We start from the raw sequence: 20,027 nt of genomic DNA, 5'->3' as shown, positions 1-20,027 counted from the left end.
ATGACTCTCTTTTCTAGCGAGTCTCATCTGATCTTCCTGTAATGGGACCAAAGTATGATAGCCTCAGTTTGGTCATTTTCACCTTCTAGCGCAGGGGTGGACAAACTTGCTCATCTTAAGAGCCACATAGAATAAACGTCAGATGTTTGAGAGCTGCAAGACGCGAGCAAATATTACATGTTGTTATTTTAAAATATGCAGATTTGCTTTTTTATTAACATTAAATTAGACTGCCCAAAATAAAAGGGGTAAAGACAGAGATTGATAAGGATATTTTGTCTGTTCAATGATATGTATTGGTTCGCTAGTGATATTCATTTGCCTAAGAGAGAGAGAGAAAGAGAGAGAGGTGGAAAGAAAGAATGAAAAAGGTGGAAAGAGAGAGAGAGAGAAACAAAGAAAGCAAATAGATGGGAGGGAGGAAGAAAGGGAGGGAGAAAAAGTATGCCTCCCTTTCGCTTCCCCAGCTGCCCTGCCGCGAGCCCTGCCGCGAGCCGCACAATATGTGTGTGAAAGAGCCGCATGTGGTTCCCGAGCTGCAGTTTGGCCACCCCTGTTCTAGGGAGAGTTCGGGCTTGATTTGACCTAGATGCCACCGGGTAGGAGGTTATAATGGAAAAACAAGCAGGAGAAGTGGGGAAAGTTCACAAATGCATTCAGGGCAGCATCGCAGGGTTGTTGTTGTTTTTTGCAAATACGTGTGACAGAACCCTGGCGGGCCCTTCTTTAACGAGAACTAGCGTTGGAAGGGGAATTGCTCAGTGGAAAAGGGGCGGAGGAGTCTGCTTAACGTTTGCCCAGTTATGTTCCTCACGGCTGTGTCGTCGTCGTCCCCCGTCCAGTGGGATTCTAGAAGACGCATTTTACTCTTGCGAAGTGTTTTTACACCCTCTCTTTGTGTGTGTGTGGGGGGTGACTGGAGGAGATTCGCAACGGGAAGGCGGCAGGTGCAGGAAACAAATCAGGATGCTGAGCGGAATGATTATTTCAGGTAGGCAGTAGCTTATTTCAGGTGTTACTTTTGTGTTGTTCATAATCCACATTTTTCACTAGGGCTCAAGTCAGATTGTACAGAGTAAGTCAGCACAGCCCTGACTTGTGTGGTGCAGGCTAGTCCAATCTCGGAAACTAAGCAGGGTCGGGCCTGGTTTGTGCTTGGATGGGAGACCGCCGAGGAAGTCCAGGGTTGCTACACAGAGGCGGCCAATGGGACCCCCCCCCCCTGCACATTTACCTTGACTTGGATGGCCCAGGGCTCGCCCAATCTCCATCAGATCTCAGAATCGTCTTAAAAAAATAGTTTATTGCATTTTTCTCATAGTACGCATAAGAAGATGAGACAGGGCAATACAGTACGTAACAAAGATACCTCAATAATAAATACATTAACCAAAATGCGTGAAGGCTAATCTAGATACATACAATAAGGGGGGTTGGCCGTGGTTAGGACTTGGAAGGGAGGCCACCAAGGATGTCCGGGGTTGCTACGCAGAGGCAGGCAATGGCAAACTTTTGGTTGATAGTGAGATATTGAAGAATTGGTATTTAGCAGAGATAATATAGCCCAGCAGAGCCTGAGTAAAATAATTCAGACTGAGAGTCCATGTGTGATTAAAATATAAAGTTTTTACTAAATTCTAGCATGGGGAAGGGGTAACTGGGATGAAAATGACAACAGAGCATAATCGGCTACATCCTTACACTACAAAGCCAAAACTAGAAGAGAGCAATTATGGCTACCCTTACTTCTTCTTGAGAACAGCAAAACAAAGACGAGAAGAGAAGCCACAAAATGCTAAAACACTTTGACACTTTCGTCCCAATCAAACTCCTAGATCAGGGAGAAAATTCCCGGGCTTCTTACAGCTAAAGAACATTGGTTACATGAGAAACATGTGACTTCCTGTGAGTAACAGAAACAAACATTTAACCCCAGATAGACTGAGTGTTTTCAACTTGTAATACCCAACACAAACCCACCTCTGAAATGTCTCTTGCCTTGAAAACATCTACAGGGTCGCCGTAATTTTCTGCAAAGAAATGTTCACTCAGATGTATCGGTGAACTGAGGTTGTCAGACAATGGGTGGGAATCGCCAGGGAGGAACCGTGCAAGCGCTTAGCTGACAGAGTTGAGACTTTGCTCAAAAGGGCAACTCATCTCACCTACCCATCTGTCATTTCAGAGGACAGTTATTTCCTGCGGTATTTACACCCCAGCCAAACAAAGGAAGATGTGGTGTGGAAAGTGCTGTCAAATCGCAGCTGACTTACGGCAACCCTGTAGGATTTGGAAGGCAAGAGAGGTTCAGTGTTGGTTTGCCCTTGCTTGCCTATGCATAGCATAAGTGCATAGCGAACCTGGATATTCTTGGTGGTCTCCCATCCAAATACTAACCCGGGGTGACCCTGCTTGGCTTTTGGACAAGATCAGGCGAGCCTAAGTCATTCGGGTCAGGTCACGAAGGAGGATTGTGAAACCACGGTTCACGTAACATTAGTATGATTTGTTTCTGAAACCAGGATTTGACTGGCTAGACATTCACCACACTCCTGGTTTGCCTTGAAAAGCGGGGCAGGTAATTTAAGATTCTTTACAGGCTCTCTCTCTCTTTGGGGGGCCTTAAAGCAGAAGATGGGAGTTACTGCTTTGTCTGGATTCTTACCGGTTCTCTGTACCTGCTAGCCTTCACTCCGGGTTTCATCACATTTGTACTTTTTGTCTAGCAGGACCTGGCGGAAACCCCAGCCTTTGTATAACATTGGCAGCAAGTCAGTTGGAATGTCCATGGTCACGTGTCACGCAAAACCACAGTAAACAAAAATGTGGTTAATACAAAACAACATCGAATCATGATTTCACATCTTGGTTTGATGTACCTTGGTTATCCAGTGGAGTGTGTCGTGGCCCCGGACTATCTGTCAGGTCACATCTGTCCAAACCAAATTAGTAGAAGCTGTAATTAAGGATAGAATTGTTTGGCACATGGAGGGACAAAATCTGTTGAGGGAAAATTAGCATGGCCTCTGCAAAGGGAAGTCCAGCCTTTTGGAGTTATTTAAGAAAGTGGATGGAGACGTAAATAATGGTGATGTGGTTGTCATTATATAGTTGGATTTTAAAAGGCTCTTGCCAAGGTACCCCACCTAAGACCCTTGAGTAAGCTTAGCTATTGGGGGATAAGAGGCGGGGTTGTGGATGAAAAGTCGGTTGAAGCAGAAAGTGGGAATAAATGGACAGTACTTGCAATGGACTGCGGTGGCTCAAGTGGTTAAGACACTGAACAGCAGACTGGAAGGTCGGTAGTTCAGCAGTTCGAGACCCGAGTGCCACGTGACGGGGTGAGCTCCCGTCTCTGGTCCCAGCTCCTGCCAACCTAGCAGTTCGAAAGCAAGAATTGCAAGTAGATAAATAGGTACTGCTTCGATGGGAAGGTAACAGCGTTCTGTGTGCCTTGGCGTCTAGTCATGCCGGCCACATGATCACGGAAACGTCTTGGAAATGGAGATGAGCACCACATCCCTGGAGTTGGATTGGACTGGCTTTCGAGCAAGGGAAACCTTTACCTTTACTTGCAGAGGAGGAAAGTAAGCAGTGGGGTCCCCCAAGGAATGATATTGGTGCGGGTGTTATTTAATTTGTTCATAAATGATCTGGAACTGGAAGTGAGCAGTCTAGTTGCCAGGTTTGCAGATGACACAGTTATTCAGGATGGTGAAAACCAAGGCAGACTGTGAAGAGCTCGAAGAGGATCTCTTCAGATTGGGTGAAGAGGGTAACAAGGTGGCAAATGAAGTTCAGTGTGTGAGGCAGGATGCTGGACTAGATGGGCCACTAGTGTGATCCAGTAGGGCTCTTCTTGTGTTGTTATCCTTCTGATCATAATCCAGTTAAATCCTGGTTTTGTGTGATGTCTGAACCAGGGCAGTGTGTCTGTTAAGAGAACCAGCAAAGACTCAAAAGTTCTTCTACAATATATGTATGTTCACTGTACCATACACACAGCAGGCTAATAAAAACGGAGCACGGAACGTCTCTCTGAAACATGTCCGACAAGTTTTCTTCAAAGGAAGATTTTGCTTGAATGGTTCTGAAGTTGAAGCTCTTGCTGCTTAAATATTAAGCAAAGTCGGTGTCCTAGAACAAGATGGGTAGCCATGTTAAGTCTGTGTGTACCAGCAGAAAATAGCAAAGAGTCCAGTAGCACATTAAAGACTAACAAAGTACCCTGCCACAAATGCTGTTATTCTTTAAGGTGCTACTGGACTCTTGCAGTGTCCTAGAAATGATTCAAGAGAAGCGGGAGCTCCTCGGGCTTATCGGGAGCTTCCGGAGCTTATCGGGAGCTTCTGGAGCTTATCGGGAACCACCACCCGGTTTCCCCAAAGTACACACCCTTTTGAAATTGACAGCTCCTTTTGGTGAGCTCGGTAAGGCTTGAACTCAGGTTCCAGGCTCCTTACTGGCCACCCCCTCCACACCCAGTTGAGGACACGGGACAACACGCTGTCCTTAGGTGTTAGTAACGCTATCTCCCGTCTCTGGTCCCAGCTCCTGCCAACCTAGCAGTTCGAAAGCAAGAATTGCAAGTAGATAAATAGGTACTGCTTCGATGGGAAGGTAACAGCGTTCTGTGTGCCTTGGCGTCTAGTCATGCCGGCCACATGATCACGGAAACGTCTTGGAAATGGAGATGAGCACCACATCCCTGGAGTTGGATTGGACTGGCTTTCGAGCAAGGGAAACCTTTACCTTTACTTGCAGAGGAGGAAAGTAAGCAGTGGGGTCCCCCAAGGAATGATATTGGTGCGGGTGTTATTTAATTTGTTCATAAATGATCTGGAACTGGAAGTGAGCAGTCTAGTTGCCAGGTTTGCAGATGACACAGTTATTCAGGATGGTGAAAACCAAGGCAGACTGTGAAGAGCTCGAAGAGGATCTCTTCAGATTGGGTGAAGAGGGTAACAAGGTGGCAAATGAAGTTCAGTGTGTGAGGCAGGATGCTGGACTAGATGGGCCACTGGTGTGATCCAGTAGGGCTCTTCTTGTGTTGTTATCCTTCTGATCATAATCCAGTTAAATCCTGGTTTTGTGTGATGTCTGAACCAGGGCAGTGTGTCTGTTAAGAGAACCAGCAAAGACTCAAAAGTTCTTCTACAATATATGTATGTTCACTGTACCATACACACAGCAGGCTAATAAAAACGGAGCACGGAACGTCTCTCTGAAACATGTCCGACAAGTTTTCTTCAAAGGAAGATTTTGCTTGAATGGTTCTGAAGTTGAAGCTCTTGCTGCTTAAATATTAAGCAAAGTCGGTGTCCTAGAACAAGATGGGTAGCCATGTTAAGTCTGTGTGTACCAGCAGAAAATAGCAAAGAGTCCAGTAGCACATTAAAGACTAACAAAGTACCCTGCCACAAATGCTGTTATTCTTTAAGGTGCTACTGGACTCTTGCAGTGTCCTAGAAATGATTCAAGAGAAGCGGGAGCTCCTCGGGCTTATCGGGAGCTTCCGGAGCTTATCGGGAGCTTCTGGAGCTTATCGGGAACCACCACCCGGTTTCCCCAAAGTACACACCCTTTTGAAATTGACAGCTCCTTTTGGTGAGCTCGGTAAGGCTTGAACTCAGGTTCCAGGCTCCTTACTGGCCACCCCCTCCACACCCAGTTGAGGACACGGGACAACGCGCTGTCCTTAGCTGTTAGTAATGCTATTTCTTTAGAGGAGACAGGTGACATAGGGAGCTCGTCAATTGCTAGCACATCACATGCCGGGGCAGGATCGGCCCCGCAATCAGGCAATGGGCAGCGGCTGAGCGCATCCGCGTGCCCAATAGCCTTCCCAGGCCGGTGCTCAAGGTCAAAGTCGTATGCCTGTAAAAATATCGCCCATCTAAGCATCCTTGGGGACAAAATGTTAGGCATTTGCTTATCGGGCGCAAAAATTCCAAGTAGCGGCTTGTGATCTGTGACCAACACAAAATCTCCTACCAAAAATAAAATCATGGAACTTTTCGACAGCCGCTACTAACGCCAGACCCTCTCTATCTATCTGGGCATAGTTCCTTTCTGCTGCAGATAGAGACCTTGAGTAAAATGCGATAGGCGTCTCGCTTCCATCAGGCATCAGATGGCTCAAAACAGCGCCTACTCCAAAAGGTGAAGCGTCTGCAGCTAAAACCAGGAGCTTCGGCTCATCGTAGTGAGTCAATACGTCATTAGACAGTAACAGCTCCTTCACCCCTGTAAAAGCCTTTTTCTCGGCTTGTCCCCAGTGCCATCTGGTGTCTTTGTGCAAAAGTGCGTGCAAGGGTGCTGCCACTGATGCCTTGTGCGGTAAGAATGCATGGTAGAAATTGAGCAACCCTAGGAATGATTGTAGCTCCGTTTTACTCACTGGCCTGGGGGCGTTTTGAATAGCCTTCACCTTTTCACCTGTGGGGTGCACTCCTTTCTCATCAATGCGAAACCCCCAAAAATCAAGACTGTCAACCCCCAAGGTACACTTAGATCATTTTACGCTTAGACTGGCGTCCTGGAACCGTTTCAGTACTTCCCTCGCCCGGTCTAGTAATTCTTTTTCTGACCTTCCTGCAATCAGAACCTCATCAAAATAGGGCACTGTTCCAGGTACCCCTTGTAGCAGGCGTTCCATTAACCCCTGAAAAATTCCAGGGGCCACATTGACCCCGAATTGGAGCCGGTTCACTTTGAACGCTCCTCTGTGCGTTACTATGGTCTGTGCCTCGGCTGCCTCCAGTGTGACAGGCAGCTGTTGGTAAGCTTGGGCCAAATCAAGCTTAAGAAAAATCTTCCCTCCCCCCCAGGGAAGCCAGAATGTGGCTTATTACCGGAACCGGGTACGAGTGCTGTTGCAAGGCTTTGTTTAGAGTGCACTTGTAATCTGCGCATATTCGCACAGACCCGTCCGGTTTGACCGGTGTCACTATGGGTGTCTCCCATTTGCTAAATGGTACAGGTTCCAAAATCCCTTGCTCAATGAGCTTGCCTAGCTCCATTTCAATACGCGGTTTTAATGCTAGTGGCACCTTTCGATACTTTAACCGTATCGGTGTTACAGACGGATCCAACTCAAACGAAATAGGGGGCCCATTGTAGCGTCCCGATCCATCCCCGAACACCTCAGGAAACTCATCATACAGCATATCCCATTTATTTTCACACATCTTGTTGACTCCATGAATTCCGATGCCAAGAGGCTCGAACCAGTCTAAACCCAGCAGGTTTACCCGGTCCCCTTCGGCAACCAGCAATGGCAATTTAACATATTTCCCTTTAAACTCAACATCAACAGTATCCCTCCCCGCCAAAGGAATTCTCTTTCCTTGAAAGTCGGACACCCTCATGTCTGCAGGCTTGAACTGCTGCCGACTTTGGGTAGGGAACAGCCGCTGCCACGTCGCCGAAGAGATCACAGTGATGGATGATCCCGAATCGACCTCCATGTTGCAGGGCACGCCATCGATGAGTAGGGTGACGGAGATCTTCTCCTGACAGCTGGTGCGAAGAACGGTCGATGCGCTTGTCAGGGTCGATGTCATCTGGCAGTTGGCCTCAGTGGCTTGAGATTGCTGCTTTCTTCTGGTGAGGGGTGATGACCTCTTTCGCGCTGACCTGCAGACTCTGGCCAAATGGCCTCGCCGCCTGCATGCTCGGCACTCGACATCTTTCGCCCAGCACTGGTCGCGGTGGTGGTTCCCGCCACATCCGGAGCACGCTTTACTCGATGCAGTCTTCATTGGAGTCCGCTTGTCCGCTCCCGCCTTTATCATGTTGATTTCTAAGCCAGTGACATGGCACCGTTTCTTGTATTGGTGATTACCGTGTTGACATAGCAAAGGGTGGGAAAGTAATTTTCACGGGAAGCATTGTTGCTATTAATCACAGCCCTTTTCATGAGTTGGTAGCTGGACGTGATAGCATTGCCTCTGGAAGAACTCCCAGTCACGTTCCAAGACATGTTCTTTTTCTAGAATGATTTATATGGCGGGGAAATGCCTCATGTAAATTCACCCTGAGTAATCGATATCCAGTATGTTCTGTTTGTTCTGAGATTTGGCAGTTAAGATAATACGGTGGAGACAGCGAGGGTTTTCACTGGTGCGTCTCCTCCAGACTTCGTGACAACAAGTGACGATCTTCGTATCGGTGTCCTGTGAATAATCCCCTTGGGGTTTTGTTTGTTTTTTAAAGGTATTATAGGCTGCGTTAGGATGATGCATGGAAGAAATCTTTCCAACCTATGCGTTTCATTGACTTCATTTTCCTTGGGAGGAAAGCGATGGCAAACCTAAACAGCATGATAAAAAGTAGAGACATCACCCTGCCAACAAAAGTCTGCATGGTCAAAGCAATGGTATTCCCAGTAGTCATGTATGGCTGTGAGAGCTGGACTATAAGGAAGGCCGAGCGCCAAAGAATAGAGTCTTTTGAACTATGGTGCTGGAGAAGACTCTTGAGAGTCCCTTGGACTGCCAGAAGATCAAATCAGTCAATCCTAAAAGAAATCAACCCTGACTGTTCCCCGGAAGGCCAGATAATGAAACTGAAGTTCAAATACTTTGGCCACCCAATGAGAAGGGAGCCCTCACTGGAGAAGACCCTGATGCTGGGAAAGACTGAAGGTCAAAGAAGACGGGGACGGCAAAGGATGAGATGGTTAGACAGTGTCATAGATGCAGCGAACATGAAATTGAGCAAACTTCAGAGGACGGCGGAAGACAGGAGGGCCTGGCGGGATCTGGTCCATGGGGTCGCGAAGCGTCGGACTCGACTGTGCGACTGAACAACAAAAAGGGACCCAAAGAGGCTCACATCCTTCTCCTTGCCTCCATTTTATCCTCACAATAACCTTGTGAGGTGGGTTAGGCTGAGAATGTGTGACTGGCCCAAGGTCACCCAGCGAGCTTCCACGGCACGAGGGGGGATTCGAACCTGGACCTCCGAGATCCTAACCCCTACACAACACTGTCTCTCCGTCTCGCTGTGGCCCATGCTGTGTGATACGGGTCTCTTTATAAACTAAGAACAGTTGCGTAATAGAGTCCAGTGGATTTTCTAGAATAAATACCAGGTCATTCGCAAACGCTTGCAATTTAATATTCTTCTCTTAAGACCCTTAATATGAATATCTTCTCTAATCATGTCGTTCAATATTTCAAGCACAAATATAGTGGTGGGAATGGATATCCTTGTCTAGTTCCTTTTTGTATCTCAATATTTTGTGATAGATCTCCATTGACTTAGAAGGATATGAAGACAAGCGGAGTGGCGTTTGGGAGCATATGCTTGGACTAGAAACCTTGGCAAGTAGGAAAGACCACACTTAGTAAAAAAGAGCCTGTTTGGTGTAGTGGTTAGGAGTGCAGACTCTAATCTGGGAGAACCGGGTTTGATTCCCCCCTCCTCCACATGCAGCTGCTGGCGTGACCTTGGGTCAGTCACAAGTTCTTCCAGAGCTGCTCTCTCAAGGGCGGTTCTCGAGAGAGCTCTCTCAGCAGTGTTCCCTCTAAGCTGAGTTAGTGTGAGCTAGCTCACAGTTTTTTAGCCTCCGGCTCACACGTTCTTGTCTCAGCTTAGGGAGGAGGGCTCCAGAGCAAGCTAATTTATGCAGCAGCCAAATCGCTCGCTCACGGCTGTAATGCCAGGAGTTCACAAAGTAGAATTTTTGCTCACAGGTCTCTGTAGCTTAGAGGGAGCATTGCTCACAGGGTGTCTGGTGTGGGGAGGGGGAAGGGAAAGGAGTTTGTAAGCCGCTCTGAGACTCCTTCGGGTAGTGAAGGGCGGGGTAATAAATCCAATCTCTTCTTCTTCTTTTTGGGTAGCCACAAGATAGTGCCAATTGAGCTAGCGCCCGTTAAAATCTGACCTGAAAAGGATAGCGGGACTGGAAGCTGAAATCTAAATGGAAACATAGATCATGTACTAATTAAAGGGGGGGAGAGAGAATGATTTTTTATGGGGTTATGCAACAAGGCCAAGGTTCATTTGCCAGAGGCGACATCGTTCGTGTTGATTATGAAAAGTTTCAACAAGTTTAGACACGTTTCTGGATTGGGCATTTTGTGACTGCGACCTCTACACGCGTGTGTTAAGTGCCATCAAGTTGCACCGCCCAGGTGAGGCCATTAACGTGCAGGGCTTTTTTTGTAGGAAAAGCCCAGCAGGAACTCATTAGCATAATAGGCCACACCCAACAGCAGAAACTCATTAGCCTATTAGGCCACACCCCTGATAACACAGCTCATTAGCATATTAGGCCACACCCCCACGTTACCAGAAGTGTCGTCATCCAGCCACACCCACCTTTTGCTTCTAATTCTGTTTACCTTGTTTGTTGTCAAAACCTAGGGCTTTTTTGTAGCAGGAACTCCTCTGCATGTTAGGTCACACACCCCTAATGTAGCCAATCCTAATGAGTTTCTGCTGTTGGGTGTGGCCTATTATGCTAATGAGTTCCTGCTGGGCGTGGCCAATTTGGGAGCCAGCCGGAACTCCGTTCCTGTGCGTTCCTGCCCCAAAATAGCCCTGGACGTGTGCGTACTTGAGAGAATTGTGAATTGGGAGGCTGCTGCCCACGTTAAATGACGAGGGAGATCATTGGAGAGTGAAGCCCCGTGCAATGTAATCCTAAACAGAGACTGTGTCTTTCTAAGTCCATTGAAGGCAGTGGGCCTTGAATCATATAACTCTGTTTAGGATTACACAGCAAGTTTGCTATGAACGCATGAAGCTGCCTTATACTGAATCGGACCCTCGGCCCAACAAGGTTATTTTTGTCTACCCAGACTGGCAGCGGCAGTGCTCCTAATTTGTTAGGCAGAACACCCAATAGCATGCTCTTTACTTCCACTGGGAATTTAAACTTTAATATATTCTGCAATTTTCATTGTATTTCCTTCCAATACCTTTTTGCTTCTTTTACAAGTCCATCACATATGAAAGAAGGTTCCATCTATGTCTTGACATTTCCAGCATTTTCCTTCATAGTTTTAATGTGCTTTCTCAATGTCCTTTGGAGTTATATATACCATCTGAAAAACATGTTATACCCATTTTCCCTTGGTGTCTGGCTGACTGTTAATTTGATATCTTTTCCCCATGGTCGTTCCTTTTGCTGCATAGATATCCGTTCTTTAAGGTTTTGCATCCACTTAATCATACTTTTTTTCACTTGTTCATCTTCTGTTTCTAGGTGGAGTAAAATCTTATGTAATCCATCGTAGTATAGGCTCTTTTTGGCGGCAACTCTTAGAATTCCACCTTCAATACTCATCATCTTCTTTAGTCTTAATTGATAATATATCAGCCATTGAATGTTGACACCTTCATCTTTATCTTTCCAAGACTTGATTTCCCCCTCTACTTGCTCCCTTAACTGAAGATGCCAGGGATTGAACCTGGGACCTTCTGCATACCAAGCAGACACACTCTGCCAGTGAACCACAAGATGTTTCCTTCAAACCGGCAGCTTTTACATATAATCGCCCGCCCACCCGTCTCTGAAAAGAAAGCTTAATGTGAGATGGCCAAGTTTGGTCTTTGATCACCAAGAAGAAGTATGTTATTTCTGATTTTTCACATGCATTTGAATGTTTAATGAAGCAACCTAATCCACTCTGCTTAGCTTGAGGGTCCTGGAGGTTATTTCATAGGCCAAATCATGAGTTGTTAATGCACCTCTTATTATAATGCATTGGGCTGCGTTCACCAAGATTACAACCCTAAACGGACTTACAACCTTCCAAGTCCACTGAAGTCAGCTGAGGACAGTACTGTAGTCATTCCTTGATGAGCCAAAATGTGGATATAGCCTCTTTAGATGTTCCCCCTTTTAGTACGAAGCCCTGACCCGGACGGCCCGGAGTAGCCCAATCTTATCAGATCTGGGAAGCTAAGCAGGGTCAGGCCTGGTTAGCACCTGGGTGGGAGACCACCAAGGAAGCCCAGGGTTGCTACGCAGAGGCAGGCAAGGGCAAACCACCTCTGTTCATTTCCCTTGGAAACCCTGTGAGGTAGCCATATGTCAGCTGTGACTTGGTGGCACTTTCCACCATCTAAGCAGAGGTCCATCGGTGGCTCTTAGCCAGAAGGTATAGATGGAACACTCGTGTCTGGGGTAGTGATGCTCTGTCTTCTTGGTGCTCGGGGGGCCACAGTGGGAGGGCTTCTGGAGTTCTGGCCCTGCTGGTGGGCCTCCTGATGGCACCTGGTATTTTTGGCCACTGTGTGACAAAGAGTGTTGGCCTGGATGGGCCACCGGCCTAATCCAACATTGGCTTCTCTTGTGTCTGGGGCTGTGATGCTCTGTATTCTTGTTGCTTGGCGGGCCACAGTGGGAGGTATAGATGGAACAGTGTAGTGATGCTCTGTCTTCTTGGTGCTTGGGGGGGTTAACAGTGGGAGGGCTTCTGGAGTTCTGGCCCCACTGCTGGACCTCCTGACGGCACCTGGTATTTTTGGCCACTGTGTGACAAAGAGTGTTGGCCTGGATGGGCCACCGGCCTGATCCAACATTGGCTTCTCTTATGTCTGGGGCAGGTGATGCTCTGTATTCTTGGTGCTTGGGGGGGGTCAACAGTGGGAGGGCTTCTAGTGTCCTGGCCCCACTGCTGGACCTCCGGATGGCACCTGGCATTTTTGGCCACTGTGTGACACAGAGTGTTGGACTGAATGGGCCATTGGCCTGATCCAACATGGCTTTCTCTTATGTTCTTGTGTCTGGGGCTGTGATGCTCTGTCTTCTTGGTGCATGGGGGGGGCAACAGTGGGAGGGCTTCTAATGTCCTGGCCCCACTGCTGGACCTCCTGATGGCACCTGGGTTTTGGCCGCTGTTTGACACAGAGTGTTGGACTGGATGGGCCATTGGCCTGATCCAACATGGCTTCTCTTCTCACATCAGGTTGATCGGGCAGAACATAATTAAAATAAATCTGAAATACATTTATAGAGTATGTGGCGGTAAGGAAAATTGATTTTTTTTTTAAAAAAAAATCATTTATACCCTGCCACATTGTTCCCCTCTCCTCTATTTTACCCTCGCAACCACCCTGTGAGGTAGGTGAGGCCGAGAGTGCGTGACTGGCCCAAGGACACCCAGCGAGCTTCCATGGCCGAATGGCGATTCCCAGATTCTAAGCACTACACCACGCTGGCTCTCAATTTTTTTTTTTTTTAAAGACTGAATTATTTCCATTTGTGCCTCTTTCAGCAGCAAGGGGAAGGGCGTAAAGCAACAACAGGAGGGCCGAAAGATAGGAGCCAGCTGTGTACTTTAGCATATCGTCATGACTGTGGGAAAGTCCGTCCGCGGTGACTTGCTTAGAGAGCTGCGGAGACCAAACAGTTTATCGCCGGTACAGATAAAAGCTCTTCTCTTTGTCAGCCCCCAGTTCTTCTGGCTCGCTTTCCCTCGTCTACAATGGAGCCCGGGAGCTTTTGTTGCATTTCTACCCCCGCGTACAGAACTTCAATCTAGGATCTCTTTCAGGTCCTTAGCAGCGTGCTGGAGCTATTGACTTTGCAGGCATTCTGTTTCCTCTCTGCTGGACGTGTTCTCTGTCTTTGGTGCCCCGTGATCTGAATTTCTTGGATTGATCTGGGGTGTGTGTGTGTGTGTGTGTGGGGGGGTTACATTAGTAGGCCCAGTGTTCCCTCTAAGCTGATTAGTGTGAGCTAGCTCACAGTTTTTTTAGCCTCCGGCTCACACATTTTTGTCTTCGCTCAGGAAGGGGTGGCTCCAGAGCAAACTAACTTATGCAGCAGCCAAATCGCTCGCTCACAATTTTAATGCCGGTAGCTCACATGGTAGAATTTTTGCTCACAAGACTCTGCAGCTTAGAGGGAGCATTGGCCAGGCACAGAGGTATTTTTAATTTTTATTGGACTCCGTTTATATCCCGCCTTTCTACCCGGTGGGGGGGGGGGCCTGAAGTGGCTCGCATTGGTCTCCTGTCCTCCCTTTCATCCTCACAACAATCCTGTGAGGTAGGTTACGCTGAGAGTGCATGACTGGCCCCAGCAAAAAATGTGGAAACTCGAAGCAGAATCTCCCAGATCCGAAGCCAACACTTTAAGCACCACACCACGTTGCCTTTCAGTGTGACTGCCCAGATTTGTTCTTATGGCGGAGGCATGGACTGTTAAATAGCCTAGTTATCCCTTTTGGGTAGTGTCGTGGTTAAGTGCGCGGACTCTGATCTGGGAGAACCCGGTTTGATTCCCCACTCCTCCACTTGTAGCTGCTGGAGTGACCTTGGGCCAGTCACAAGTTCTCTCAGAGATGTTCTCTCAAGGGCAGTTCTGGAATGGGCTCTCTCAGCCCCACCTTCCTCACAGGGTGTCTGTTGTGGGGAGGGGAAGGGAAAGGAGTTTGTAAACCGCTCTGAGACACTTGAGTAGTGAAGGGCGGGGTGTAAATCCAATTTCTTCTTCTTCTTTTACCTCACAGGGTGTCTGTTGTGGGGAGGGGAAGGGAAAGGAGTTTGTAAGCCACTCTGAGACTCCGACTGAAGGGCGGGGGTATAAATCCAATCTCTTCTTCTTCTCTTCTTTTGGTTTTAGGATTCTGGGTGTTGCATAGTTCACCTTACCAGTGAATGGTGCGATGTAAGCAGCTTCATGTGTCTACTTTACTATCGCTTTTATGGTGTAACCTAGCAGTCTGTCTGTCTGGCCTCGCTCTAGGAGTCACCTGCGCCAAGTTGGTCCCCTACCAGCCCAATGGTAGGCCTCCCCGCCCATTCTGCTGATGCCATGAGGAGACCCTGGCCCTCTTAGCACCCACACCTTGCCCACAGGGAATTCCTGTCTTGTCCCCTCCTTTGGGAAAGCAACTCCTGCTTCAGTTCCCAGCCAGGCTACCGCCCTCGGGGTCTGCCGGCATTCTGGCGCCCTGACCTGGATAGCCCAGGCTAGCCCGATCCCATCAGATCTAGGAAGCTAAGCAGGGTCAGCCGTGGCTAGTATTTGGGTGGGCAGCCTCCAAGGAATACCAGGGTCATGACACAGAGGCAGGCAATGGCAAACCACCACTGAAACGTCTCTTGGCTTAAAAACAAGTCTAGCTCGCCACCTAGTGGTGCATAATGCTAAAGGACCTAGGAGGACTTCTGGCTGCCGGACAATCTTAGGATCTCCTGGCTGTTCTACACACAACGCCGTACAATAATTAGTTAATTAGTGTTTTGGCCATCTCTCTGCCACCTGGGCCTGGTGTGACCCTCTGCTGCAGTGCTGTTTCCATGCCAAATCTTTCCTGTTCTGTTCCTAGAGCTGCGTCTCCCTGTCTGTACTAGCCCACTAAGTACAGACAGGGAGACTCGGTATCAGGATATTGAAGAAGAATCCTTTGAAACAGGACTACATCTGAATGCCTGTCTGTGTCTTGGAATTGTTTTGTGTGTGAATTGCTATCCCTTGGTCAATTTGTAATTGCCCTCTTCTTTACAAGCTGTGCGGTAATAATTGTCAATAGTATATTTACAGTGTTTGCTGTGACTGTGTATTTCCCTGTTTGCCTGTACTGGTTCCTTGTCTGTTTTCCACCTTTGCAATCTTGGCATCGTTATTGGGGCGTTATTGCAGCAGAGGACTCTCTGTGGCCACAGTTAGGAGCCAAGAACCTTCCCGTTCCATGTTTTTCATGATTTGTTAATTTTCATAGTCTATGCTGATCTTTAGCTCTGTTTGAAGAATTTGGAAGAACGGACTCCTTTTTTTTTTTGGTAACTTCATTCCACATTTCCCTGGCCGTTTATTTAAACTTTGCAGTTGCTGGTAATTGTGCCTCAGCGTTCAAGATCTCTGCAACTGTGTTATACCCTGGATTGCCTGTAATTTACTGTAAACGAGAAACGTCTGTGAATTGATCGCCGTTAACATGAAAATGGGACTTCTAGGGCCTCCTCGGAGGGGCGTTTCACACTAGGCATCAAGCTGCTCTTTTCCCCTCCAATGCGTTTTACAGTCCGAGGGAAATGCCTCCTGACAGTTGGTGCAAGTACTTGTTTATTCTATCAGAATCCATTGGCGTGTTCCCTGGCGGCAAGTGTCTTCATGCCGTTGATGCATAAAAACGATGAGCGGCCTCTATGCCTCTTAAATGCTGAACTGGCGTTTTGATCGCCTTATAGACATAACATCGGCCTAACGCAAAAACAAATAATGAAGCTTTTATACAGTGGTAATTAAACCCTAATCTGTTTGTTTTTTCTTTCTCGTTCCTTTGCAGAAACTTGTTCCCGTCGAACCTGGTCGCAGCGGCCTTTCGATCGGTAAAGTCGTTTCTCCTGTTCTGTGTCTTTGTGTGTGTGTCTGTGTAATTTTTGTCTTCGGGCCTGAAATTTTCGGAGCTTCAAGACTAATTTTTCCTTGAGTTCCATGGGGCTAAAGCAGCCGGATTCTTGAATTCGTGGAAGCAAGTGAAGCGGCTCAGTTGGAATAGTCCCCTTCAAGGATTGAGGTTTATAAGATTATGCATGGGATAGAGCAGGTTGAGAAAGAGGTACTTTTCTCCCTTTCTCACAATACAAGAACTCGTGGGCACTCCATGAAATTGCTGAGCAGTGGGGTTAGAACAGATAAAAGGAAGTACTTCTTCACCCAAAGAGTGATTAATACTTGGAATTCACTGTCACAGGAGGTGATGGCGGCTACAAGCATGGACGGCTTCAAGAGGGAATTAGAGAAGCATATGGAGCAGAAGTCCATCAGTGGCTATTAGCCACTCTCAGGCTGGGGCAAGGGATGCTCTGTCTTCTTGGTGCTTGGGGGGGCAACAGTGGGAGGGCTTCTGGTGCCCTGGCCCCACTGCTGGACCTCCTGATGGCACCTGGTCTTTTTGGCCACTGTGTGACACAGAGTGTTGGACTAGATGGGCCATTGGCCTGATCCAGCATTGGCTTCTCTTATGTTCTTATGACAGCAACCTCAGTATGAGTAACTGAATGCAGGATTGCAGCCATAGAGCTCAGTACTTCTGGAAGCTGTGTGTCTTGAATACGGCTTAATTTCCCCATTTTGGGGGGTTATAAAACAGTGTACGGCCCCTCTTTCTATGGCTGACTTAGAGGGCTCTGCAGATAATTCAAACGCAATAACATTGTACAGATGTGGGTTTTTTTATTTTATTCAGTTTTATTTAACTATTTATGTTCTCTGTGATCTGCCCTTCTCACGGGCCTCAGGGCAGGTTACACAGAGTGAGTCAATACAATCGACAAAATCCATTCAATAAACAGTGCAATAGGATTAGGGCCGTAGAAGTCTGGAACCAGCCAGAAATCTAAAAAGAGAGACCGGAAGCTGAGCAGGAAAGTATTAACGTGATGCATTCAGCGGTGCAAAAATTACATGGTAGGATCCTACTTACTTGGTGCGTAATCATTTATCCAAGTAAGTGTGTGGACCATTTTGTGCAGTGTGGCCCTGTTACCTGTGCAGAAAAGCCCTCTTAGGAGGGAGTTAGATCACACCCACAAGCTCTGGCTGCAGCATCCGTGCATGGAGTCGAATGTCCAGAGATAGCTCTATGCAGGGGTCATTTCGTAGAAAAAGAGGTGCAGGAACTCATTAGCATAACCCATTAGCATAACTCATCTGCATACGGCACGCCCCCTGACATCACCGGAAGTGTGTCAGAAGGCAACACCCACCACTCAGGCTCCACTGGACTGTTTTGGGTTGCTAGCTATTGGGTGGGGGAGACATGCAGATCTGTCTTCGCAGAGGAGGGAGAGCTTGTACCTGAATAAAACTTGGCCTTAAAGGTGCCACTGGACTGTTTTGGATTGTTATGGGGGGCTCTGCAGCTTACCTGGCTGCTTCTTGCTCTGACTGAGGGCTGCTGGGAGCAGCGGGCGGGGCTTGTTGCACCTTCCCGCCCCCTGGGCTCTTTACTGCCGGAGCTTCGCTCCTGTGCGCTCCTGCAGGAAATGACCCCTGGCTCTATGTGCACACCTGTCGGCCATATACATGTGTTCAGGATCCTGCTTTTTGTTCACACATACACTTGTATGAGAGTTAAGCTCTCTGCAGGTGTTCAAATGAACATGGGGACATTAATTAATCATCGTATGGCATTGTGTGTAGAATAGTAAAGCAAAAAGAAAATGAATTTTGTCCATTTCTGAGGAAGACACTGTTCCCTCTAAGCTGAGTTTGTGTGAGCTAGCTCACAGTTTTTTAGCCTCCGGCTCACACATTTTTGTCTCTGCTCAGGAAGGATGGCTCCAGAGCAAACTGATTTATGCAGCAGCCAAATCGCTCAGACACGGCTTTAATGCCAGTAGCTCACAAGGTAGAATTTCTGCTCACAAGACTCCACAGCTTAGAGGGAGCATTGCATCCGAGATGAACATTTATACGGAATCTTTGTGAATTTGACTTTAATGGACTGGACTCTGGATCTTAATAATCTTTATTGTTCTATATTTGTGAATTTTGTCTTCAAAGACTCTTTATTGTATGTTCAGTTTTGTGAATGTTTGTGTAAGATTCCGCAACACACTTATATTACCCTGTTTCCCCGAAAACAAGACCTACCCAAAAAATAAGCCCTAGCAGGATTTCTATGCATTTGTGGTATAAGCCCTAGTGTGTCTTCTTGAGAAAAAATAAATATAAGACAGTGTCTTATTTTCGGGGAAACACGGTATTACATACAATTGTTGATGTTCATTGTGAGTCGAATAGCCAGGAGATCCTAAGATTGTCTGGCAGCTAGACGTGCTAGCTCTTTGGCGTTATACAGCACTAGGTGGAGAGCTAGCCTTTTTTTTTGAGGCAAGAGATGTGTCAGGGGTGGTTCGCCATTGTCTACCTCTGCGTCATGAGTCCAACCCTGGCATTCCTTGGAGGGTCGCCCTTCCAAATACTAGCTAGGGCCGACCCTGCTTAGCTTCCAAGATCTGACGGGATCGGGCTAGCCTGGGCTATCCAGGTCAGTTTCATGGGCACATGAACACACACATGAAGCTGCCTTCTACTGAATCAGACTGTCGGTCTATCAAGGTCTGTATTGTCTACTCAGACTGGCAGCGGCTCTCCAGGGTCTCAGTCAGTGGTCTTTCGCATCACCTCCTGCCAGGTCCTTTCAACTGGAGATTGAAACCCGGGGCCTTCTGCCTGCAAAGCAGAGGCTCTTCCACTGAGCCACAGCCCCTCCCCGTTAGGGGTGTGGTCAGTAGGTGTGATGTCACACCCATCTGCGTGTGAATACTATGGATACTCTTGGAGGTCTACCTGGCTCTTTGTGCTCTTCAGCCCTGAAATGAAGGAAGGGAGCGTTAAAGGGAAGCTACGGTTGTTGCGATTTGACGGCCCTTTCCCCCCACCACCAAGTGTACTGTGGGAGAAGCTGAGGCTGGCATTGCAAGATAAACTTTACGAGAGCAAGCTCTTATTTCAACAAACTTTGATCTCACCACTTGCAGTGAGTGGATCCTCCGAACTGAGCATGTGCGGTTCCACTACCCACATGCATTGCTAACAAGCCTTACATCTATAACTATGCATAATTGGCATGCTACACTGCTAACTATGTTCTATACAGAAATAAGACATGCAAAACTAAAGACTTCAGTTCCCAGGGACCACTGCTCCTTAAAGATATGGCAGTTTTACTTAGCTACAGTTAAACGCTGGCTGGGGCAGCACAGAGCACCTTGGATATTTGTCCATCTCTGTCAAAATGGAAAGTGCAGATGTGGCCAGAAATTCTCCTTAAATGGGATTAATCATTCATCGGAAATCCCACTGACTTCGGGAAGATGATGCTGGTGTTAATAAAAGTTTACTGAAGGGTTGTTTTGTGTGTGTGTGTCTAGAATAAGGGCTTTAACTTGGAAAAAAGATTGTTCGTTCCGGAGCAAATCTGTTGTAACGCTGAAGACCAATCCCTTAACCTATATCGCTTCATTGATCGTCTGGCAGTTTCCCAAGCCAGATATCGGGGAAAACCCAAATGCAAGTTGTAAAATAACGAACCTATATACCTGTTCAA

General features: G+C 47.4%; 1 protein-coding gene across 1 annotated transcript in view; it reads left to right on the top strand.

The window, feature by feature from the left end:
* The window catches only part of SLC1A4 (solute carrier family 1 (glutamate/neutral amino acid transporter), member 4), a 57,372-nt gene that overhangs the window by 7,644 nt on the left and 29,701 nt on the right, over positions 1-20,027 (top strand). Inside the window, exon 2 of the mRNA XM_015421776.1 lies at positions 16,257-16,299. Coding sequence (XP_015277262.1) covers positions 16,257-16,299 — 43 coding nt within the window. The remainder of the gene's footprint in view (positions 1-16,256; positions 16,300-20,027) is intronic.

This window comes from Gekko japonicus, unplaced genomic scaffold (assembly GCF_001447785.1).
Source record: "Gekko japonicus isolate JY-2015 unplaced genomic scaffold, Gekko_japonicus_V1.1 scaffold4444, whole genome shotgun sequence".
Classification (NCBI taxonomy): Eukaryota; Metazoa; Chordata; class Lepidosauria; order Squamata; family Gekkonidae; genus Gekko; species Gekko japonicus.
This window is presented reverse-complemented; position numbering and strand designations above follow the sequence as displayed.